Source organism: Neofelis nebulosa, chromosome 2, assembly GCF_028018385.1.
Source record: "Neofelis nebulosa isolate mNeoNeb1 chromosome 2, mNeoNeb1.pri, whole genome shotgun sequence".
Lineage (NCBI taxonomy): Eukaryota > Metazoa > Chordata > Mammalia > Carnivora > Felidae > Neofelis > Neofelis nebulosa.
Genome location: NC_080783.1, coordinates 179,856,086 through 179,881,872, shown reverse-complemented (window position 1 = coordinate 179,881,872; position 25,787 = coordinate 179,856,086). Strand labels below are relative to the sequence as shown.

General features: G+C 44.3%; 1 protein-coding gene across 2 annotated transcripts; it reads left to right on the top strand.

Annotated features, from left to right (window-relative positions):
- The first annotated feature begins 8,792 nt into the window (after positions 1-8,792).
- Positions 8,793-25,241, top strand: SHISAL2A (shisa like 2A). 2 transcript variants are annotated; one of them, XM_058717367.1, is made up of 3 exons: positions 8,793-9,313; positions 14,699-14,838; positions 24,948-25,241. In XM_058717367.1, the coding sequence occupies exons 1-3, from the start codon at positions 9,132-9,134 to the stop codon at positions 25,214-25,216; spliced, it is 591 nt and encodes a 196-aa protein (XP_058573350.1). In that variant the 5' UTR covers positions 8,793-9,131; the 3' UTR covers positions 25,217-25,241. The 2 variants fall into 2 exon arrangements, with proteins under 2 accessions (XP_058573350.1, XP_058573351.1); XM_058717368.1 differs by having other exon boundaries at positions 8,802-9,313; positions 24,963-25,241.
- Positions 25,242-25,787: the final 546 nt, after the last annotated feature.

Below are 25,787 nucleotides of genomic sequence, written 5' to 3'. Positions count from 1 at the left end.
AAAAAAATCTCACTTTAAATCCTTATCAACTATTACCTTAATCGTCATTGACTAACCAGTATCTGCTAACAACTTAGTTTTAAATTAATCCCTTGGTAAATCAGCTAATACTTGAGTAGTTAATATTTGATTTTCTACTTACACTTTAGTTATCTTCTAACTCTTTATAAGCATTATACTTTATCAGGTTTTATCTTAGCACTTAGTGGTTTAGCTATTTGCCAAGCCTTAATTATTAATCAATACTTAGTTGGAATTTGACAATGTCTAGAGACATTTTTTGTTATCACAACTAGGGGATGGGTACTATGGGCATCTAATGGGTAGAACCCATGGATGCTGCTGAACATCTATACTGCACAGAACTGTCCATCACAACAAAGAATTATCTCAAAATGTCAATAGGTTAATAAATCCTGGTCTGGGGTATTGCAGAGCAGGAGTCACAATCCCAGCTCTGCTGCTTAGCAGCTGGGTGACTCGTGAACAAAGTACTATACCTTGCTGGGCCTCAGTGTCTCCCTCTGGGATATGGGGGATATTAATAGCATTTAATGCATAAGCCTATTATGATGATAAATGCTAATACACCCACAAACCACTGAAGTACCTGATACATAGTAAATATTCAGTAAATGATAGTTCTTCTTGTGGTTATTTAAGTTTATTGTCTCCATTTAAAAAACAGGAAATTGAGGCTCAGAGATGGGAACAGACTTGGCCAAGGTTAACAGAAAAGGCAGTTCCAGTCATAGGGTTGACAAATGTCACTAAGAATCTTCTGTAAATAAATGCTGAAGTTTTCTTGTGTGTGGACCTAACACGAGACACAATCCTTGTTCTCAGCAAAGTGGAAGGAAGGGGAGAACTAACCTTTCCCAAGTGCTCATGTACCTCTATCTCATACCTATGAGGTCAGTATTTTGACTTCCATTTTACAGATGAGGCTAAGTAAGAAGTCCAAATTCTCCCAGGAAGTCAATTGCCAAGTATTGATAGGCTGATCCGGTACCAAAGTCCTTGCCTTTCCCTAGTCTCTGTTTCCTGGACTCTAATGACACTCCAGCTAGGATAGAGAGGGGCAGTTAGGATTAGAGACATGATCCTAGAAGAAGGCAAGACATTCACTCCAGGGTGCAGAAATCCTAGAGTAAATTCCAGGAGTGGCTGATCTCAGGCTGAAAAAGAATTGTGAACATGAAAAATGCTTACTAACACGTGAAGAGCTGGACTCATGTTGAGACCAGAGAAGGAGGTAGGCAAAGGCAGTGTTTCCTTGAGTTTTGGGGATTAACAGACCTGGGACAAATCCCAGCTGCGCAAATACCAGGTTGGGATTTAAACTACTCAGGTGAGTAGTTTAACTTCTCTGAGGCTTGATAGATATATTGTCTACATATTTATATATAAAATACCCATACTTCAGAACGACTTGTTCAGTTATTAATTCCTCCCTTGAGGTACAGTTGACCCTTATGGCCATGCAGGTTTTAAGATATGCAACAGAAGGGACAGGTGGGAGTTAAAATCTGGCCTGAACTCTAATTACCCAGCCTTACCTTTGGCATGGAGCTACATCAGGCCACGGGAAAGGTCACTTTTTTCCTAATATGCACAAAGGAACAAAGGCAGTGCAAAGCAGCAGTCCTGCCTTCTAGAAGACCCTAGGCCAACTGCAGTGAAACTAGGGCTGAAGCAGGCACTACCTCTGTCATAGAGGAGCTTGTGGTCTGAAGCTGTAATTGCCAAGTGAGATGATGACACATGGAAGGTGCTCAATGAATGGTACATATACAGTCAGGACAACAGATACTGCAGAAAAGTACAATGTCCTGAGAGTTGGCCACAGAAAGGCGTCCAGCAGAAGGGGTTATTTCAAGCCTGGCCTTGAAAGGTGGAGAGGATTTAGATAAGTACAAGGGGGGGAACTACATGAGCAAAAACTTGGGAGAGGGGGTTCCTTTCCCGGGTCAGACTGGTTAAATCGGAAGCTTCCTGTAGGAAAGAAGAGGCAGGTATAGTTGAAGAGACAGGGAGTGTTCAGATTTTAGAGGTTCTGGAATCACTGGGACAACTCAACAGATCAAGTGAAGCCTTCAGAAAATCTGTTAATCCAATGGGAGAAAGGATAATCTTTTCAAGGGATGATTTTCGGAACAACTGGATATCCACATATTTTTTTTTATAAGTAAAAAATTTATTTATTATATTTAAATGATCTCTACACCCAACATGGGACTCGAACTCACAGCCTTGAGATCAAGAGTCGCATACTCTCCTGAGTTAGCCAGGTACCCCTGGATATGTGTATGTAAAAGTGAACTTCAACCATTGCTTCACGCTACACATAAAAACTAACTCAGAAGCATAAACATAAAACTTCTAGAAGAAAACATAGAAAATTTTTGCTATCTTGAGGTAGGCAAAGATTTTTTTTTAATTTTTTTTAATGTTTATTTCTGAGACAGAGAGAGAGAGAGAGAGAGAGAGAGAGAGACAGAGCATGCGTGGGGGAGGGGCATTCAGAAAGGGGGACACAGAATCCAAAGCATTCTGTCGGCACAGAGCCCAAAGCGGGGCTCGAACTCACAGATCGAGAGATCATGACCTGAGCCGAAGCTGGACGCTCAACCGACTGAGCCACCCAGGCGCCCCGGCAAAGATTTTTTTTTTTAGACAGAACACAGGAAACACTAATCTTAACAGAAAAAAAGTGATAAATTAGACTAAAATTTTAATTTCTGGTTTTTGAAAAATGCATTTAAGAAAATGAGAAAGGATAGGGCGCCTGGGTGGCGCAGTCGGTTAAGCGTCCGACTTCAGCCAGGTCACCATCTCGCGGTCCGTGAGTTCGAGCTCGGCGTCAGGCTCTGGGCTGATGGCTCGGAGCCTGGAGCCTGTTTCCGATTCTGTGTCTCCCTCTCTCTCTGACCCTCCCCCGTTTATGCTCTGTCTCTCTCTGTCCCCAAAATAAATAAAAAACGTTGAAAAAAAAATTTTTTTTTAATAATAATAAAAAAAAAAAGAAAATGAGAAAGGAGGGGCACCTGGCTGGCTTGGTGGGTAAAGCATACTACTCTTTGTCTCTGGGTTGTGAGTTCTAGCCCCATGTTAAGTGTAAAGATTACTTTAAATAACTAAAATCTTTTTTTTTTTTTTTGAGAGAGAGAGAGAGAGAGAGCACATGAGCAGGGGAGGGGGAAAGGAAGAGGGAGAGAGACAATCTTAAGCAGGCTCCATCCATGCCCAGCATGGATTGCTACGTGGGCTCCATCTCACAGCAGTGAGATCATGACCTGAGCCGAAATCAAGAGTCAGTCGCTTAACCAACTGAGTCACCCAGGTGCCCCTACACCTCAATAAAGTTGACTTTAAAAGAAAAAAACCCTCAAGAGCAGCATCATCGTATAGCAATAAAAGAATTGAAAGGAACCTAAATGTTGAAGAAAATGGATAATCAATCATCACATATTCACTAAATGGAAAACTACATAGCAGCAAAATTGGATGAACCAGATTGAGCATACACATCAGTACAAAGTTTACAAACACACAACTGAGTGAAAAAAAAAAAAAAAACAGGTTCCAGAAGAATACATGCAGTATGATTTTTATTTAGTTTTATCACAAGTAAAGCAACTCCCTACAATTTCTCAAAGATCCATACTTATGTGATAAATGCATGAAGAAGAACATAGGAATGATAAACACTAAATTCAGGAGAGCAGTTATCTGGGGGAGGACAGGGCAGGCAGGAAGGAGTACACAGGGGGCTTCAAACAGGACTGATCAATGTTTGTATTTCTTAAGCTGAGTGGAGGGTACATGGGTGGTCCTTATACTATCCTTTATGTTGTTTAATGTGTCTTAACAAAAACTCTACACCTGGAGTCAGGAAAGAGTTTGGCTGGTATCAGGAGCTCTGAGCCTAGGTCCCAATTTGTCCCTGGATGTCATTTGTCCCTGGATGTCATCAAGGTGTTCCACTGTGGTAAAGTCACTTGTCTCAGGATGAGACACAAGAGCATCATTATGGACAGGAAAGGAAGGATTCGTACTGGGCATCAAGGGGGAGGCCCTGAGAGGAACTGGCACTTAGAGGGAAATAATGCACCTGTGCCTCCTTCCTTTGCTTCTCCAGCTGCAGTGAACTGCAAGCTGACCCCAGAGCTCGGTGGGGGCCTGAAGGTGAGGATGGGGGTGTGTAGGGGATGGGTTCAGGGTGGGCACAGCTGCAGGAAGCAGGGCAAGGGGAGAGGGGTGCTCGACACTGCCCGCGGGGCCCACACGCGGCTGAGCCCAGCAGTGAATACTCAACCTCAGGTTGCACACGGGCTCTCAGCCGCTGCTGACTGAGGTCACCGCACTGCGTGGCCCACCCCAGCGAGGGGCCATTTCTTTCTAGAGCCTCTCTGAGGGGACTGGGTTCCTGGAGCAAGGGTGCTGAGGTCTAGGGGCACTGCTTTGAGAGCCACGCAGGAGAGGCTTCCAGTTATGGCTCACTGGGTGCCAGGGGACACACGCTTCCTTCCATCTCCAGTAATATAAACTACTGCCCTAATGTAATGCACAGGCAAAAAGTGACCGAACTAAGGTCACACTGCAGGTGACTGGAACTTACTCCTTGCATATAGTTGGGCAAGCTACTTAACCTGTTTGGGTCCAAGGTGTGGTGTGTGTATCTGTGTATCTGGAAGACACCATACCAAAGTATTTGTTTTGTGTGATGAGATTATGGGTGATTTTTATTGTTTCCTTTAACTTATTATAATTTCTAGTTTGTTGTTTTATAATGAATATGTGTATATTTTGTTATTTAAAATCGGGAGAGTAATAGTACACAGGGTTGCTGGGAAGGTTAAAAGAGAGGATGAAAAGCACAGAACACAAACTCTAGATTACAGTGTTTTCTCCATAAATGTGAATTCTCCCTGCTCACCCTTCCCTCCTGTATTTTCTTTCCCTTGTGGTATTGGAGACTCTGGTCCCCAGACCTCAGCTGGGGAGGAAGGAATTGATGGAAGGAGTCACACTGGCTGTGTGACTTTGGGTAAATCACTTAACCTCCCTGAGTTTCTTACTTTGCAAAATGGGAAGAATAACACTGATCTCAAAGGAAGTTTTCAAGGACTGTATGACATACAAGATGGAAAACTTCCTGATAAGTGCCTGCAAGAAGAATAAGACTGTATGACACACAAGATGGAAAACTTCCTGATACTTAGTAGGTCTACAATACGTGCCTGCAAGAAGAATAAGCATTACAGTAGGAGGTAGGCCAGAAAAACTAAAGGATTTTAGCATATGGTCCACAGAGCCCAGGGGGTCCGCGGTTAGAGTTCAGGGCGGGGTGGGGGGGTGGGGGGTAGTCTATGAACCTGGAATGAAAAAAAATTACATCCTGTTTTCACTAACCTCTAACTGGAATTTAGCATTTCTTTCTGTCATGCAGGTAAGGAACAAGCCACAGTACTATTTATCAGTACCTGTGACTTTGTCACCAATAGAAATCCTAGATAGTTTTGTATTGCATTGCAGTAGCAATATCTTGAAATACTATTTACACTCATTCACCACCTCAGAATTACAATAGTTAATAGACCAATCTCTAGATCTTGCTTTTTAATGTTTAAAAAAGACACAAAATAAATATTTTGATAATGATCCTATATAACTAGTATTCTTGTTATCCTAAGTAATTTACTCTTTGTAGTTAAAAATATTCTTCCAGGAGCGCCTGAGTGGCTCAGTCGGTTGGGTGTCCAACTTCGACTCAGGTCACAATCTCACAGTTTGTGAGTTCGAGCCCTTTGTCGGGCTCTGTGCTGACAGTTCAGAGTCTGGAGCTTGCTTCGGATTCTGTGTCTCCCTCTCTCTCTGACCCTCCCCAGCTCACACTCTGTCTCTTTCTCTCCCTCAAAAATAAATAAACGTTAAAAAAAATTTTTTTAATAGTCTTCTGAATGGGGGGGGTGGTCTATAAGTCTTCATCAGACCACTAAAGGAACCCTTGGATAAACAGACACGTTGATCATGTTTATTAATGCCGGGGCCATTGACTGCTGTGTGACATTGGGTTTGTTATTTCTCAGGGGCACAATCATCCCTGCTTGGCTCATCCCACAGGGTTGTTGGGAGGAACAAATTAATTCTTGGCTGGAAAAGTTTTCTGGAAACTGTTGGCAGCTTCACAATTTTCCCAAAAGTCAGAGTACAGTCCTTTTTACCTTTCAGTTAAACCTCTCTCCTTTCAACAGGATTCCACTCCACCCCCTTTACTTTCCATCTGATAAATAAAGAGGTCAAAGTGCACCTTCATTAGGGTATGCCATCCAGCTCCCAGTTTGCAGAGATCCATAGCTCAGTGGAAATGTTTTCTGGGGGATAATAATGATTCCCTCCAGTTTTCACATTTGACCTTATAGTGACCCTTGAGGACACTACCCCTTCCAAAATTATTCTTCTGTCCTTCAGATGGTGACCCCTCTGTGGCCATGGTCCCTACATTTCCCCTTTCACTGCTCTGTCCTATGATCATCTGTGTGACTCCCCCACCATACTGTGTGTTTCTCAAGGGCAGACCCAGATCTGATCCCCTCAGGGATTCCAGTGTTCAGGTCAAAAGCATGGCACACAGGGGCACCTGGGTGGCTTAGCCGGTTAAGCATCCGACTTCAGCTCAGGTCATGATCTTGTGGTTCGTGGGTTTGAGCCCTGCGTTGGGCTCTGTGCTGACAGTTCAGAGCCTGGAACCTGCTTCAGATTCTGTGTCGCCCTCTCTCTCTGGCACTCCCCCACTTGCCCTCTGTCTCTCTCCCTCTCAAAAATAAATAAACATTAAAAAGCATGGCACACATTAGCGTCTTAGAAGCTGGCCTAGATGAAGAAAGGTGACCTGAAACACAGAAAAACCAGGGAAGGGGTAGAGCTAGGGCTTGAACCCAGGTCACCTGATGCCCATGATATATCCCCCATATACCCAAAGCAAGGGATGGAGGAACTGAGGAGTTTCTTTTTTTTTTTTTTTTTTTTAATTTATTTATTTTTGGGACAGAGAGAGACAGAGCATGAACGGGGGAGGGGCAGAGAGAGAGGGAGACACAGAATCGGAAACAGGCTCTAGGCTCCGAGCCGTCAGCCCAGAGCCCGACGCGGGGCTCGAACTCACGGACCGCGAGATCGTGACCCGGCTGAAGTCGGACGCTTAACCGACTGCGCCACCCAGGCGCCCCGGAACTGAGGAGTTTCAAGGCATCACAATAACTATTTCCTCCTCTACCCACTCCTGTGAAAAATGAAAAGAGCTAAAGATCTTGTAATCTTGAGTTAGCCCCTGCCCATCTGTCCAGTGGGAGGTGTCAGATTCAGTGGCTTTCAAGCCTTTTTGACCTGATTCAAAGTAAGAAATGCATTTTACATTGTGATCTGGTCCATAATGCATACATACATACATAACTGAAAGAGACATTTTATGAAAGAACACTTAGTTTTACTATCTGCAGTGCACTTTTTCTATTCTGTTCAATTATTATTATTTTTTAAAGCTTGCTGTGATTCAGTAACTGGTTACATGCCCCACAAGTCTTTTTCAACCCCAATACCCCGTGTCTAGCTGAATGGGCATGATTCGCATATAAGATGGGACAGCTAAAGCTCAGGAGTCTCTAGTCCTGGATCAGTGTGATTGGGCAAAGCTGTGTAACTCTCAGAGCCTCAGTTTCCCCAGTGTACCCTGAGAGGACAGACAGGCAATTCCTAAGGGCCACATATGGCTCCTTCAGTCTGTGGTCCCCTGATCCTAGTGAGAATGCTGCTCTTGTAATCTATAAATAACTTCTGAGAGTAGAAAGGTGTGTTGGCTTTGCTTCCTGGCAGGGGTGGGGGTGGGAGGGTTGGGGGGGTGGAATTATAATTTGGGACATTGTGTAGCTCCCCTGTCCTAGGCCAGTATGGCAGGGAGTCTGATCAGGGTGTGAACAAGTCAGTACATAAATGAGCTGCTCAAGGAAGGCAGAGACAGGCAAGGAAGTCAGAGGATGAAGATATTTAAAAGTCCACTGGAAGGGCACCTGGGTGGCTCAGTCAGTTAAGTGTTGGACTTTGGCTCAGGTCATAAATCTTGTGCTTCATAGGTTCCAGCCCCCCGTCGGGTTCTGTGCTGACAGTATGGGGCCTGGAGCCTGCTTTGGGTTCTGTGTCTCCCTCTCTCTCTGCTCCTCCCCTGCTCGCTCTGTCTCTCTCTCTCAAAAATGAATAAACCAAAATGATTTTTTTTTTTTTTTTAAGTCCACTGGAAAAGAGGCGCACTGGAAAAGAACAAGGGCTTGGGGACTAGACAGACCCAGGTTAAAATCTCAGGGCTTGAGGACTGGGGGAAACGACCTCTCTGGCGCTTAGCTCTCATTTATAAAATGGGTTTGAAAATCTCTGGCCCTCTGGGTTGGTGTGACGGTTAAGTAGTGTACGAATCATCCCATACTGACGCTACTGAGGGGTCGCGGAGGCGCGCACTAGCCTGGAACTGCCCTGAAACTGCCGGCGTCGAGCACAGTGCCCAGCACCAGGCGGGTGCCCAAGCGCCAAGGGTGGAATCCACGGCGGTGGTTTCCATGCCCACCCTGCCACCCTGGACTTGTGTTGTCTGAGCACCCAGCACCCCCGTGCATAACCTGGGAACGCAGCAGGGCGGGTAGGGGAAGTGCGGGCACAGACCCGCGCCCAGGAGACTCCCCCGAGCTGCTCCCACCTCCCGGCTCCGCCGGTCGCCCTCCCATCCGGCCCCCCCCAACCCCCGCCCCGCGCTCGTGCTCGGGCTCCGGGTCCCGCCCCGCTTCCAGCCGCTCTCCACTCCCACCGCTCCTCCGCCCTCCTCCTCCCTCTCCTCTTCCTCCTCCATGCCCCCTCCCGCTGCGCCCGTCCGCGTACCAGGCTGCCTCTCTGGGTCCTCGGGGAGTCTAGAGCTCTAACCGCTGCGTTTCCGCGCCTCTCGCCGCGTCTCTCTCTGTCTCGCTGCTTCTCTCCGTTTCTTTCTCCCTCAGTCTCTGTCTTTCTCAGGCTCGGTGCTGTCTCCGTTCGTCCCTCGCCCAGCCGTCTGGTGGCCCGAGGTGGCAGCGGGCCCGGCGCGGGGCGCGATGAGCGGCGCCTGCACGAGCTACGTGAGCGCCGAGCAGGAGGTGGTGCGTGGCTTCAGCTGCCCGCGGCCGGGGGGCGAGGCGGCCGCCGTCTTCTGCTGCGGCTTCCGCGACCACAAGTACTGCTGCGACGACCCGCACAGCTTCTTTCCCTACGAGCACAGCTACATGTGGTGGCTCAGGTACCGGCCGGCCGTGGCCCTAACCCCAGCTAGAACCCCACTCCAGCCCTAGCCCCTTCGCCGCACCCTCGGCCCAGCGCGGGCTAAACCCTGAGCCCTCACCCAAATGCCCACCCCAACATCAGCATGGACCCCACCGGCCCTTTAGCCCCTCAGGCCCAATCCTGACCTTTGCTCTCGTCCCGTCACCAACCCAACTCCCTCAGTAACCTCTTCCCCCATTCAGATCTAAGCTTGAACCTCACCCCAACTCCATCCCTACTCCCAACGTCATACTCCACCACCCTCAAACCAGCCCCAGATTACATACCAACCCTCTTCCTGACACCACACTCTCTTCTCCCACAATCACTGGAAACCCAAACTCCACCCTCATTCAAATGCAAACCAGGGTCCCCATCCTAACCTCAGCTCGACATCATCCCTGACTTTACCCACTCCGCAATACTGATCACCAGACCCAACCTCCCCCTGAATCCTCCAGGCAACCCACCTCAGCTCTTCTTCCCAACCCTGACTCCAAACATGGTCCAGCCCTACACCCAGACCTCAGCCCCAATCCTGCTCCTCATCTCATACTATATCCCTAGTCAATCCCAGCCCAGTCCAGGTTCAACTCTTTCTTCCCCCTCATATTTACTTATTCTTTCAGCTACCCCTTACTGAGCACTTAGTTGTGCCAGGCCCTGGAGTGGGTACTGGGGATGTACTCCACTCCCGAGCTAAGGCAGAAGACCAAGGGATTAGAGATGCCTCCAAGTTCATCAGTGGCACAATGCTACAGCAGAAGCCAGCTCAGTCTATATTAATAGAATTTGGGTGGATTCCCACTCGTAGGACCTTAGTTTCCCTGCCTGTTCAGGGGAGGGGATGGGTAGGACAGCACTGACATTCCTGGAGCCTAAGTGTGGTGCTGAGAGGGCAACGGGTCTCAGTGTCTCTCTGTCTCTAAAGGCCTCACCCAGAAAATAGGACGTGATCCTGAGCCTGCTCTGGAAAACAGACATCAGCAAAAATGGCGTGGGCCATCTCAGTAGATAGTGATTTTTTCTGTTCCTGCAGGTATGTGACCGGAGGCTGCATACCCTCTGGGTGGGAAAGGACAGTCTGCTGCAGAACCCATTCTGAGCCTCTGTCTTTGCATCTATCAAATGAAGAGCATGATAAATGATTGCCCCAATTTCTGACTTGGACCAAATGAGATAGAGGTGAAATCAACTTGGCATATGCCACTGACAATTACAGATACCACTTTTTCTAGACCGATTAATCTATAATTCTGAAACCATTTTCAGATGGCCAAGTTTTCTGATCCTGCACATTTGGCTGCTGTCTGTAACCTGAGGAATTATACTAATTTATTCTCTATTCCCCCATATATTCATTCATTCCTTATAGCCTTTGCTTTGTGCCTGGTGCAATGCTAGGCAATAGTGACACAGAAATCAATTATTCCCTGCCCCCAAGGAGCTCATAGTCCATTCAGAGAGATATGTCATGCACCTAGAGTATAACAATGGAGGATTTGCTGAAGACTGAGTGTACTTAGCACTGAGCTGGGTGCTGAAATATGGCAGTGCTGACCTCCCTTTGAGGTATAGAGACAGTATAGAACTTTGGGGATGGTTAGAAGGCTGTCCAAACCTTGGCTCTGCCACTTAATAGCTATGTGAATTAGGGCAATTACCTCTGAGTGGTATTTTTTTTTAAGTTTGTTTATTTATTTATTTATTTATTTATTTATTTATTTATTTATTTATTTATTAGTAATCTCTACATCCAACATGGGGCTCGAACTCATGACCCCAAGTCACACATTGCTCTGACTGAGCCAGCCAGGCGACCCTCTGAGTCTCTTTTTTCATCTTCAAAATAGCAATAGGAATACCTATCTCGTTGAATTTTTGTGAGGATTTAGTGAAATAAAATAATGCAGGTGGGAGTGACTAATACATATTGCAGATGTTCAGTAAAAGGAGGTTTCTTTCCCTGGTTCATAGGTAGGGAAAGTGAAGCTTGGAGTATCGAAGTGAATTGTCCAAGACCATCTAGCAATGTATTGGCAGACTGAGGTTTAAAGAACAGTACCTAGGATCAACCGAGAGTTAGATGAATTCACACATTCACAACGCTGGCACATCTTTTCTCCAGTTTACAGATGAGAAAACTTGCAAGGAGCTGAGTTCCTATCTGGGAATGCCCTAGTGAGAGCAAGTGGCAGAGCTGGGATGAAAACTCAGGCCTGTCTGGCCCCACGACCAGGTCTGTCCTGTGGCACAACTGTTTAAATCTAGCCTGGCTTTCTCATAACCTGCTCTACTCAGATCATTTGAAAAGATACTCACTGACCCTCCAATTCTGTGACCTCAAGAGCAGTTGAAAGGTTTAGAGTGCAGGGCTGACTCTTCCTAGGCTTGGACATAATGTGGTTCATAAACATCACAGACAGTTGCAAAGTGGAGGAGAGGAACTGAGGGTCCCCAGGACATCTAGGTAATCAGTGTACTCTAACCCCTGAAACAACCCTCTGGTGTGCTCCACAGAGCCCTACCATAGCAGGGTGGAGACCTTGTTCGGCTCTGGACTCTATTTGGCCTTTTTCATGAAAGTTGGCCCTCAAAAACATAAAAATCTCCAGGTAAACAACTGTTCCTTGTATAGTGCTCAAGGAGAATTGCTGTCTTTAAAAGTGTGTCTCAGGAAGTGAAGACTCCCTGTGGAGAAGCAGCTGGTGCTATCACATGTCTGGTCCACTTTCCAAACACCTTCTATCAGTAGCTCCTTTTTTTTTTTTTTTTTTTTTTTTTTTTTTAACCAGAATGTGAGCCAAAAGGCAGCAGCCTTGCAGCAGGACAGAACTGGGTGTCAGGCACTGGATATACACCACCTCATTTAATCTTTATGGACACCTGGTGAGAAAGGAGGAACCTTTACAAATAAAGAAAATGAAGGTCAAGAGATGCAGGACTTTGCAGTTTACATGTGACAGAACCCAGATGTGAACTTAGAACTGCCCGACTCAAAAACCCTACCAAATGTTAGACTACCCCTCCAATTCTTTCCTAGAGGACACAGTGTGATCTTTCAGACTTGTAGATCTGTGAAATCCTGCAAGGCTAGCAGCTCTTCAGCTTCCCACCCAGGGCAGGAAACTCCAACTTCATTGAAAAGTGTGCTTATCCAGGTGTTCTTCACAAACCTGTGCAATAATAGAGAGCTTACCACCTCTTGAGGCAGTGCATTCACGTGGGGACAATGCTAATCATTTGAAGTTCATCTTATACCAAGCACAGATTTCCCCCTTAGAGCTTCCCCTGGCATTCCTGACTCTATCCTTGGGGGCAGGTTCCTCTGTTCCCAGACAGCCCATCAGGGACAGTGCCCGCTCCCTAACTGACTGCTAATCTAGGATGTATTCCCCCAGCTCTCTCACCCATTCTTCAAAGGGCCCTACTTTTATTTATTTATTTATTTATTTATTTATTTATAAAATATTTTTAATGTTCATTTATTTTTGACAGACAGAGACAGAGCATGAGCAGAGGAGGGGCAGAGAGAGAGGGAGACACAGAATCTGAAGCAGGCTCCAGACTCTGAGCTGCCCGCACAGAGCCCGAGGCGGGGCCTGAACTCACAGACCGCGAGATCATGACCTGAGCCGAAGTCGGACACTCAACTGACTGAACCACCCAGGCGCCCCAGGACCCTACTTTTAGAGGTGGCCACAGATGTCCCATGGAAAGTATAGGGTCCCAACTGGAGCACAAGCCTTCCTTATAAACAGTGAGCATATCTCAAAAGAGGAAATAATGTTTAATTAAAGTACTTATGAGAACCAAAAGGTACTGCATGTTCACTGTGGAAAATGTGGAAGGGACAAGAGAAACAAAAAAGGAAAGAAATCATGGGAGATCAGGTGTCTTAGCTTGGATTCCCCGCAAAGACTCAGATACAAGAATTTGAGGTCAAGTAGTTTATATGGAAAGGCATCCTAGAAAACATCGGTAGACGGTGGGGGAGAGAGGCGGGGAAGGGTAGGAGCAAACAATGGTGTGTCACCACTGAGGGTCACAGGAGCTTCAACCTGCTGAACTCTGCCAGCCATTGCAGAAATTATACCTCAGAGTCATCCCACCTGAGGACCAGGAATTATATACCAGTTTATATACCACGGTATATAGGGAATATATGCCAGGGAATCTGTATACCAGGGTATTTATATACCAATTTCTGTCAGTCACTGGTTGTGTGCTGATGGGAGAAGGGAGGCATTAATTTTCCTGTACTTATGACCTGCTTGATGTACAGACGAAGACTGTTCTGGCCCAAGAAAGCTTTCAGGCAAAAGGATGCAGATGCTGGCATTTGAAACTCTGGCCAGAATATTCTATAATTATAAGACCAAATGGGACATAGACAGGACATCCACAGCCTGCGCTACACCCAGAGAGAGCCTGTTAGCAATTTGATGTATTTCTATCCGACCTTACAGATGTATAATTATGTAAATGTTTATGTTTATTTAAGTTGGCATTATGCTATATATTTAGTAGTGTGTCCTAGTCTTTTCACTTAACATTTTCCCATCAGAATTTATTCTTGACCTTAAGTAATATTTGAAAATATGTTTTTAATGGCTCTATATGATTCCACTGCAGGGTGTTCAATTAGTTATTTAGCCAGGGGCACCGGGGTGGCTCAGTCTGTTAAGTGTCCGACTCTTGGTTTCACGTTGGGTCATGATCTCATGGCTTGTGGGTTCGAGCCCCGCATCTCAAGAGCAGAACCTGCTTGGGATTCTCTCTCTCTCCCTCTCTCTGCCCCTCCTCCCCTCCCCCAAAATAAATAAATAAACTTAAAAGTAATAATTGACTAAATAATTTATTTAGCCATGGTGAGGTGAAGGAACAGCAGTGAGGAGATATTCTAGATGTGGAATCCACACCAGTGCAATGACCCACTGGAGGGTGGGTCAGAAATTACTTTGAGTCTGGAAGGACCGCTGATTTTTAACTAAGGCTTACTCTTTGTCTTGATTTTTTAAGAAACAGCATCGTGGGGAGGGCTCTTTAAGACCATCTCCAGCTCCCTGGGGTGGAAGCAGGTTGAAGAAAGTAGGGAGGGAAGGCGAACAGAAGAAGGGGAATACATACTGAGTCCCAACTACGTGGTTGCACTGAAGCATGTCATGTTACATGTATGGTGAGTACTTGGTGTATAGCTAATGCTCTTTCTCATGCTTAGGTGCAGAAAGTCTAAGACAAGTAGAGACAAACAAAAGCTGAAGCCAGTTGATTCCTATAATATCTACAATACTTCGCATCTAACAGGCTGCCTCCCAAGTCCCTTCCCGACACTCAGCTCCCTCCTGTCTTCTCTCCCCAGTATTGGAGCCCTTGTGGGCCTGTCCATAGCAGCAGTGGTTCTCCTGGCCTTCATTGTCACTGCCTGTGTGCTCTGTTACCTGTTCATCAGCTCAAAGCCCCACACGAAGTTGGACCCAGGCTTAAGCTTACAGCCTACAGGTAAGAAATAGGCCTCAGGATTTCCGTGTATTGAACAGGCTAGCACCTTTATAGAGGGGAGATATTTAGAAGTGACGTACAAAATATTTGCTTCACGAGTGTTCCTAGAATATCCTGAAGCAGCAACACATTTTTTAAGAGGGTCATGATCTGAACATTTTCATCCGAAGCTCTTCACGTGCTCAATGTTTATCAAAATAATTTGATATAGTCAGGATTCTATTTGTCACACAAAGATTAATCCATCTTGTGGATTTGCTAAGATAATGTTTTCATTCTAGCCTTAGAAAGTGAAAACTGATTTTAATATTGTCCCAAAATAGAATTAATAAGAAAAACTGAGTTTGTTCAGAAATTAAATAGTTATTTTTCGATAATCTGAATTTTTGGACTACCCCTTCCTTCATTAGCACAGGCCATCTAGAACCTCAAAGGCCCCCTGCCCAAAAAACAGTATTGCTTTTTCATAAGTCTTTATTGCACACATTTTTACGACCTCTGCAAGGTACTATGAAAGATACAAGTCCCTACTGGCAAATGATCTTTCTGTATAGTTTGGCAAACAACACTCAAAATGAGTATTATTATCTCCACTTTACAGATGAGAGATGAGAGAATCGAGGCTAAGACAGATTAGATGACTTAACTCAAAGTGTCACAGCCAATAAATGGTAAGGGTGAGTGGATGCCTGGCTGGCTCATTTGGTAGAGCATGTGACTTTTGATACTGGGGTCCTGAGGTCAAGCCCCACGTTAGGTGGACAGCCTACTTTAAAAAAATAAATTAAAAAAATTTTTTTAAAAGGTAAGGCTGAAATTCAGCTCATGTTTTTCTACCTTGAATCACGCTCTTCTGCCCACCCAAACGAGAGTAGATTTGAATGAGTGCTGAGTTAGCAAAGTTGTTGGTTGGGTAAAAGGAGGAAAGGCATTCCAGGTTAGAGTAAATAATGGGTAAAAGTGTGTGGGCAGTTCTGAGTAAGAGCTATGCAGTGACTGGTTCATTTATCACGGGGCCCCATAGGAAATAAGGCCAGGCAGGACCTGAGGAATTTAAGCTAAGCAGAAGCAAGGGCGGCAATTATCAGGGACGTAGAAAGGTGCGGAGTAGCTAACTTTCAGAAGAAGATAGAGGGTTTTTTCAGTTGTAAAAGATTAATTTTCCAACTTAACAACTTGTGCAACAAACAACAGCACAAGAACCCTTCTCCGATCCTGATGACAATGAATAATCCTGCTGCTGCTGAGCAATGAAAAGCAGAAGGGATGATGGTGGAAGGATTCTTCTGGCTCCCCTTGTAGTCAGGAATATGGGAGGCAGTGGCAGGGAATAGGAAGAAAGCCCTGAGCCTAGATCCAGACAGCTCAGGGAGACCAGAGACAGCCCAGGCTTCAACTTTTCCAGAGAAAAATCAGAGAAGTTAATGAAAGGCATGAAAGAAACTATCTCATGAGATATAGCATGTATGTAGATAGGAAGGCTCAATATCATAGACATATCAGATCTTAAAAAATTAATCTATAAATAAAAATCCCAACAAAGTGTTTCATGGAATTTGTCAAATTAGTTCTAAAATTAATGTAGAAGAGTAAAGGGAGAGACTAAACAAAACAATTTTGGAAAAGAAAGAAGAGGGGCACCTGGGTGGCTCATTCAGTTGAGCATCCGACTCTTGGTTTTGGTTCAGGTCATGATCTTATGATTCGTGAGTTCAAGCCCCACATTAGGCTCTGTGCTAACAGCTTGGAGTCTGGAGCCTGCTTTAGATTCTGTGTCTCCCTCTCGCTGTGCCCCTTCCCTGCTCACACTCTGTCTCTCTCTGTCTTAAAAATAAATAAACAGTAAAAAATTAAAAAAAAAAAGGGGGGGGAAAGAAAGAGACGAGGGACTTACCCTATCAGATAACAGACATTTTAAGAAGATATATTGTCTGCTTGATATTGGCACAGCAATTGACAGACAGAATTAGCAATGCAGTGCTAATTTGTACATTTGCCCCCCAGGGACATTTGGCAATGTCTGGAGACATTTTTGGTTGTTCCAACTGGGGAAGGTATCTCTTGATAGAGACCAGGGATGCTGTTAAACATCCTACAATACAGAGCACAACACTCCACAACAAAGAGTTATGCAACCCAAAATTAAATAGTGCCAATGTTGGGGTGCCTGGGTGGCGCAGTCGGTTAAGCGTCCGACTTCAGCCAGGTCACGATCTCACGGCCTGTGAGTTCGAGCCCCGCGTCAGGCTCTGTGCTGACAGCTCAGAGCCTGGAGCCTGTTTCCGATTCCGTGTCTCCCTCTCTCTCTGCCCCTCCCCTGTTCATGCTCTGTCTCTCTCTGTCCCAAAGATAAATAAAAAGCGTTGGAAAAAAAAAAAAATTTAAAAAAATAAAAAATAAATAAATAAATAAATAAATAAATAGTGCCAATGTTGAAAAACCCTAGATTAAAAAAGAGTCCAGAAACAGACTGATTAAAATGTAGGAATTTGAATTAAACACTTAAAAAAATTTTCTTAAATAAGGGAAAAATTGGCAAATTTGCCTTCATCAAATCCAAATAGACATGAAATAAAAATAAGATAAAAGTGGGGTGCCTGAGTGTCTCAGTCAGTTAAGCGTCCAACTCTCGGTTTTGGCTCAGGTCATGATCTCACAGTTTTGTGAGTTCAAGCCCTGTTTCAGGCTCTGCACTGGCAGCGTGCAGCCTGCTTGGGATTCTGTCTCTTCCCCTCTCTCTCTGCCCCTCCCCTGCTCATGCTCTCTCTGTCTCTCTCAAAATAAATAAATGAACTGAAAAAAATTGTTTTTAAAAAGACAAAAGACATTATAAATAACATTACAAAACAAGTGGTGGACTGCAAAGTTATTAGAAACATAAAAATAAATACACACATATAGACAATCCTCATTATTCACAGATTTGATATTTGTGAAATTGTGTACTTGCTAAAATTTATCTGTAACCTCAAAATCAATACTTACAGTGTTTTTGAGGTCATGTGTGGATGTGGACATGTGCAGAGCAGCAAACAGTTTGAGTTGCCCATCACGCACATACCCAGCTGAGGTTAAACAAGGCTACTTGTTTGCCTTCTTGTTTTCAGCTCTCATACTGTAAACAAGTATATATTTAGTGCCATGTTTTTTGCATTTTTGTGATTTTTGTTAATTTCACTGTTTAAAATGGCCCCCAAATATAGTGCCAAAGTATTATTGTCTACTGTTCCTAAGCATAAGAAGGCTGCTGTGCCCTGTGGAGAAAACACATGTGTTTTAAACTTTGTTTTGGCAGGAGTTATAATGCTGTTGGTCATGAGTTCAATGTTAATGAATCAACAATGTATATTAAATAATGTGTCTTCAAACAGAAACACACACAAAGTAAATTCATGTATTGGTCAGATGACAAAACTGTTGTGACCAGAGGCTCACAGGAACCTAACCTAGCATTTCCCCAGGAGCAATGATTCAGTATTCATTAATTCAGTGTTTGTGATGACTTTATAGAATATAACTACTGCTGGGTGCCTGGGTGGCTCAGTCAGTTGAGTGTCTGACTCTTGATTTTGGCTCAGGTCATGATCTCGTGGTTGTGGCACCAAGCCCCGCATCAGGATCTGCACTGACAGTACAGAGCCTGCTTGGGATTCTCTCTCTCTCTCACTCTCTCTCTCTCTCTCTCTCTCTGCCCCTCCTCTGCTTGTGCTCTCAGTCTCTCTCAAAATAAAGAAACAAATTTAAAAAAATAAATGTTAAGAAAAGACTATAACTACTGTGAATTATGAAAATCAACTATATATAAAGTAGAGGTGAGGTTGATATCCAGAATATACAGGCACATCTTTAAACAAATGAGAAAAACATAATCTACAAAAAAAGAAATTCAAATGCTCAATACACATGAAAAGATGCTCAGCCTTACTAATAATCAGAAGAGTGCAGTTTAAGAATGATGTAACTTTTATTTATTTTTTTTTATTTAATTTTTTTTTTTTAACGTTTATTTATTTTTGAGACAGAGAGAGACAGAGCATAAACGGGGGAGGGTCAGAGAGAGGGAGACACAGAATCTGAAACAGGCTCCAGGCTCTGAGCTGTCAGCACAGAGCCCGACGCGGGGCTCGAACTCACGGACCATGAGATCATGACCTGAGCTGAAGTCAGACGCTTAACCGACCAAGCCACCCAGGCGCCCCATGATGTAACTTTTAAAAACAATTACATTGGCGGGGCCCCTGGTTGGCTCAGTCAGAAGAGCATGTCACTCTTGATCTCGGGGTTGTGAGTTCAAGCCCCACATTGGGGGTAGAGATTACTAAAAAAATAAATAAATAAACTTAAAAAAATCAATTACACTGGCAAAAGTCCAAAAATGGATCATATTAATAGTGAGAAGTTCAGGTGTGAGGAATTGATCCTGTCATATGCTACTGGTAAGAGAATAACTTGGACAACCACTTTGTGGAGCAACTTGGCAATATCTATTGAAACTAAAAAAAAAAAATTAAAAATATATATATATACACACACATCCTATACTCCATAATTCCACTGTAATTATCTGCCTTAGAGAAATAGTTGCACTAGGAGGGGCTTGTAAAGATAGATCCATGATAACTTGTTATAATTAGAAATAAACTAAATGTCCATCAGTAGAGGAATAATGAAATATGATATCACAGTTAAAAGGAATGAACTAGCTCTAAATACACTATCTCATTTGCTCTTCAAATAACTGGGCAGAGCACAGATCTCATTGCTATCCATTTTACAGATGAGGATTTTACAGACTGAGGCCCAGCGTCACCTAGTGAGTGAGTGACAGAACCAACTCAACCTCCACCCTCCTTCCTCTCCTTATCCCTGTGCCATCAAAGGGAACTCCTCACCATGTGCCAGACACTGAAACTTTATGTGCACTCTCTCATCTAATTTTCCCAAATGGGTTAATGATTGTCACCCCTTTTACAGATGTGAACACCAGGTATTAGAGAGGTTAGATGACTGGCCCAAGGATTTACAGCTTGTAAACTGTAGAACTGGAATTCAAATACATGTGTCTTTCTGCCTCCCAAGTCCTACTCTTTCTGTGTTGCCAGGCCAGGTGTGTGAGGTGTTCCTGCTTGTGACCTGCTTCTCTTACCTCTCCTTGTTTTATCCCCCAAACCTTTCTGACTCAAAGGAGATATAGTTCATTCTTTGGCTGTGTGAATGAAAACCACCCTCCTACTTTTCACTGCTCAGCCACCAGGTAGATTATTCAGTCCCTAGGGTTTGAGGCAGTTGTGTTCTTGCTTTTTGCTTCTTCTTCTTCTTTTTTTAAGATTTTATTTTTGAGTAATCTCTATACCCAATGTGGGGCTTGAACTCACAACCCTGAGATCAAGGGTCACATGCTCTAACAGAGTGAGACAGCCATGCACCCTTGCTTATTTTTAAGATGGAAAATGCATTTCCTGACCTTTTATTAAGTGATAGCTTTCAGCTCTCTCTGCATTTTGCCCAAACTCAGCTCTTAGCTCCTCCCCTTCTTCATTAAGTGCTATGCTCTCCTTCCTCTGAATACACAGTGTTTAACCAGGAGCTTCTCATTTCTCCAGCATCTGAGACAGTTTAAAAAAAAAATTTAATGTTTATTTATTTTTGAGAGAGAGACAGAACATGAGTGGAAGAAGGGCAGAGAGAGAGGGAAACACAGAATCCAAAGTAGGCTCCAGGCTTTGAGCTGTCAGGACAGAGCCCAACACAGGGCTTGAACCCATGAAACGTGAGATCATGACCTGAACTGAAGTCAGATGCTTAGCCAACTGAGCCACCCAGACACCCCATCTGCATCTGAGACAGTTTATAAGTCCACTATCTTACATTCATCAGAGCTTTACCCTTCACAAAGAAAGACTTTTCACTTCTGTCTCCCTCTCTGGTAGGACATGTGGAGAGATCATCAGCCCCATTTTACAGCAGAAGGAACCAAGGCTTAGCCAAGGGAAGTGAATTAGCCAAGTCCACACAGCTAGTGAGCTTGTGTTGCTGAGGTATCAAGCCCAATCTCCCAGACTCTAAAGACTACGATTATTGCACTGTATCTTGGGGCCATGATATCTGACTATGGGGACACAGCAGTGTAGGGAGTGAGAACCTTAGTAAGAGCACAGTGGGAATGGACCTGAGTTTCTGAAAATAGGTTCTTTCTGCTGCTCAGGCATTCTGTACTATCCCATCACACCCACACCAATCCCATCACCCAAACTCAGGATGCAACAAAGACTGTAACTTTCTTACTCTGGTACTTTGTGAGGAACTAGCTTGATCAGAAGGGTGACTGAGTTCCTACTGTTGTGCTAGGTGCTATGCTTTAAACACCTTATCCCATTTAACCAGCTCAACTGCTCTGCCAAGTGGTTATTATCAACCCTATTTTGCAGATGAGGTGAATGAGGTAAGTGTAGAGGTGATATTACAACCTAGGTACGTTTAGTAAGAGACAAAAAAAAGGGGGGGAAATGAGAGACAAGAGTTCAATTTTCCCTCTAAAAGGTGTTGGTGGGAGATCATTAATCAGCCATTCTCATCATCCATCAGCTTGGTGTTTTCATAAAGTTAAACATACACTTACTATATGTATTAGTTTCCTACAGCCCCTGTAACAAATGACCACAAACTTGGTGGCTTAGCATAACAGAAATGTATTAATTATCTCACATTCCAAATCAGTTTCACTGGATTGAAATCAAAGGCTCCAGGGGAGAATCTATTCCCTGCCTTGTCCAGTTTCTGGTGACTGCCAGCATTCCTTTGCTTGTAGCTGTATCACTCCAATCACACACTCTACATGTTTCTTCACATCACTCTGCATGTGTCCATCTTCCTCTGCCTTTCTCTTATAAAGGCAGTTGTGTTGGCATTTAGGGCCCACCCAGATAATTCAGGATAATATCCTCATCTCAAAACCCTTAATTCAATCACATCTGCAAAACTTTACCATATAAGGTAACATTCACAGGTTCCAGAGATTAGGACCTGATATCTTTGGGGGCCACCATTCAGCCCACTATACCATACAAATCAGCAATCACACTCCTAGGTGTTTATCCTAGAGAAATGAAAATGTATGTCTGCACAAAGCCTATACATGAATGTTCATAGCAGCTTTATTTGTAATTGATGAAAACTAGACACAACCCAGATGTCCTTCAACGAGCAGATGGTACAACTATACAATGGCACATATGCAGCCATAAAAAGGAATGCACTATTGATATGCACAACAATTAAATGGATCTCAAGGGTATTATGTCGAATAAAAAAAGCCAATCTCAAAAGGTGGTATACTATATACTTCTATTTATATAACACTTCTGGAATGACAAAATTATAGTAATGGAGAAAAGGTTGGTGGTTACCAGGAGTTAGGTCTAGGAGGAAGGTCTGACTATAAAGAGATAGCATGAAGAAGTTTTTTCTGTGGTAATGAAACAGTTCTTTATCCTGACTGTGGCAGTGATTATATAACTATGTATGTGATAAACTTTGATAGTACCATACACCAAAAAAATATATATATATATATAAAAACTGGTGAAAATTGAACAGGATTTGTAGTTTAGTTCATCATATTGTATCCATGTCAGTCTCCTAGTTTTGAAGTTATTCTGTGGTTATTTAAGATTTTACCATTGGGGAAAGCTAGGTGAAGGGTAAACTGCAACTCTCTACTATTTTTGTAACTTCTTATGAGTCTTAAATTAGTTAAAAAATAGAAAGGTCAAAAGAAAACAAAGGAAATCTATTGGCTCTGTGGGTGAGAAGTCCAAAAGTCAGGTGGGCTTTCTGGATGGTTTGAATAGAAGTTCACTATGTCCTTAGGCTTGTGTCTCCATCCTCTAAGATTCTCTCGGCTCTACCCTCTATTTTGTGTTGGCTTACTCCTCAGGCTGACTTTTCTTATGGTAGTAAGTTGACTACCAGCAGTCCCTGGGGCCACTAGCTTTTTGTTTCCTTCTAGCCAGGAGAAGAAAGAGGGAACTATCCCTTCTTTCAAGGGGGAAGGTGTGAGCTCTACTCTTACTGGACCATTAAGGTCATGTGTCCAACCCTAAACCAATCACTGTGCCCAGGGAAATGCTATGCACCCATTGCCAATTTATGTGGCAAAGGAATGGGATTACCCGATTGGCTCAGACCACCCAGGCCCCACAACTGGAGCTGGGATGGGGCCAATACCACCCAAATATAATTGCTATGAAGAGGTGGGATGTATGTTAGGTAGCCAACTCCAATGTCCAATACAACCTCCTTCTTGAAACTCACTCTTCCCTTAGTTTTTTTTTTTTTTAATTTTTTTTTTCAACTTTTTTTAAAATTTATTTTTGGGACAGAGAGAGACAGAGCATGAACGGGAGAGGGGCAGAGAGAGAGGGAGACACAGAATCGGAAACAGGCTCCAGGCTCCGAGCCATCGGCCCAGAGCCTGACGCGGGGCTCGAACTCACGGACCGCGAGATCGTGACCTGGCTGAAGTCGGACGCTTCACCGACTGCGCCACCCAGGCGCCCCAAACTCTTCCCTTAGTTTTGAAGGCATCATTCTTCCTGGACATCCCCCATCGATGGGTCTTTTAAACCATAGGTGTTTTCTAGACAGATAAGGTATAAAATGTCATCCTAAGCAGAAGAAATAGCATAAGCAAAAAACCAGAGATGTTAAGGAATGAAACTGTTTAGGGAACAATGAAAACCTTGGTAACCCAAAGTGTAGAATTCTTAAGGGAAGGGTGAGAGTAATGAAGCTAAAGAGAAGGGGGATTGGGCCAGTATATGAAGAGCCTTGAATACCACCCCAGGACGCAGGTAATGGGAAGACATTGAAGGCTTTTGAGAAAAAACAGTATGTGGACTCACTTGACTTTAGAAAGCTCTCTCTGGCCACAAACTAGAGGATAGATTGGAGGGGGTCTAACTGGAAGCTGTTCCACTGGTCTAGGAGGAAGAAGATGAAAGCCTGACCGAGGGTGGTGGCCTTGAAGATGCAAAGAAATGGGTGAATATGGAAGATGGTGATTGGTGGAATCTGCAGGACTCACATTTCTGGCTTGAATACTTGATACACTTTTTTTTTTTTTTTTAGTAATCTCTACCTCCAACATGGGGCTCGAACCCACAACCCCAAGATCAAAAGCCACCTGCCATACCAACTGAGCCAGCCAGGTGCCCCTGAACACTTGATGCACTTTTTATTCAAAAAAGCAGGAATGCTCAATTGTGTCAAATGCTCCTGATAAGTCAAGGGAGATAAGGATTTGTAAGTGACCATGGGATTTAGTGACAAAACATTTTGAGGCAAGTTGGGGGAAGTACCTAAGTCAATTACAGCAGAATAAGTCATGAATGGGAAATAGGGAATACTAAGGCCAAGCGAGCCTCCTTTCAAGTTCATATATAAGAAGAGGAGAGAATAAAGCAGTAGCTGAAGAGAGTCGTGAATCTATTCTTAAAGAAGAGAATAATGTATCTTTTAAAATTTTCCAGCACTTCTCTGCATGCTAGCTATGTAGTCAGCCTGTATCTTCATCTATAAAATGAGTTTTCAGTAGTACCTATCTTATGGGTTTATGGTCAAGGTCAAGTCTTCATTTTTCCTAACAATTGTTTATTGTCCTTCTCCCCGAGTAGACTTTAACTTCATTAGAAACACTGATAGCTCGGGGCGCCTGGGTGGCTCAGTCGGTTAAGTGTCCGACTTCGGCTCAGGTCATGATCTCACGGTCCGTGAGTTTGAGCCCCGCGTCAGGCTCTGTGCTGACAGCCCAGAGTCTGGAGCCTGCTTCGGATTCTGTGTCTCCCTCTCTCTCTGCCCCTCCCCTGTTCATGCTCTGCCTCTCTCTGTCTCAAAAATAAATAAGTGTTAAAAAAAAAATTAAAAAAAAAAAAAACACTGATAGCTCCTAGTGAATGATGTAGTATGTTGTTAATAAATATTTGTTAAGCAAATGATGAATTTAAGACTATAAGCACAGTCCTACCCCAGGTAAGCACTCAGGGAAGTTAGCCAGGGTGTATGGGACCGTGGGGGAGGAAGGTCTGCATGAGGAAACCCCATACCTTCAGCCTGCTGTTTTCCAGACCCCAAGGAGGAGGCGCCCCCTGACTGCCAAGGTGGGAATACAGGCAATTTGATGGAAGTGCCAGGAGTGAGCGCTCTTGGGCAGAATCACCCTTTCCTGAACCCACGGCTGGACTGCATTGAGGAGCAGTCTATGGACCCCAAGTGCTTTCTCCAGCACTGCTTCATGGCCACAGTGACTGTCAGCAACATTCCAGGCAGCCCTGAGGAGGCCCCTGTCCCAAATCTAGACCCATGTGGACCAGCCCCATAAACATCGAATAAATGTCTCTACATCATCCTTTTCTGGAGCCTCTTTTCCATGAAAGGTGGGGGTGGGGATGATCAAAGGGACCTTGGAGCCTGGTGGGATACATGAGGGCTTTCCCCAGAAATCCCACCCAGGCCTTGCTTTGCACCCATTTATATTGCTGTGCCTGGTCTACTGTGGGCCAAAGACAGTTTAGACATTAGTCCCAGAGTAATGGTCGGTAATAACTCCATGCAATCAGAGGGAAGCTTGAGGCCTCTGGAGGCTCAGAGGAGCCCCATACCCAACTTAGGGAGCAAGAGAAGTCTGACTTGGTCTTCCTGTCACAGAGCAGGTGTACCTAGAATGCCCTGGAAAGATGGCTGGGACCCAGAAGCAGGTGACTTCTACCTCTCCTGCAGCTCTGCCCCAAGGAACAGAATGAGAGGGAGTGTAGAGTACACGGGGCCCAGCCACATTTAATATCATTTAATTTCTTAGTTGGATGAAAGAGTGAATAAACAAGAGAGGGAATATATGGTTAACAGACTGAACACAGGCTGCACAGTGTAGACGCAGCCACCTCCTGTCCTCA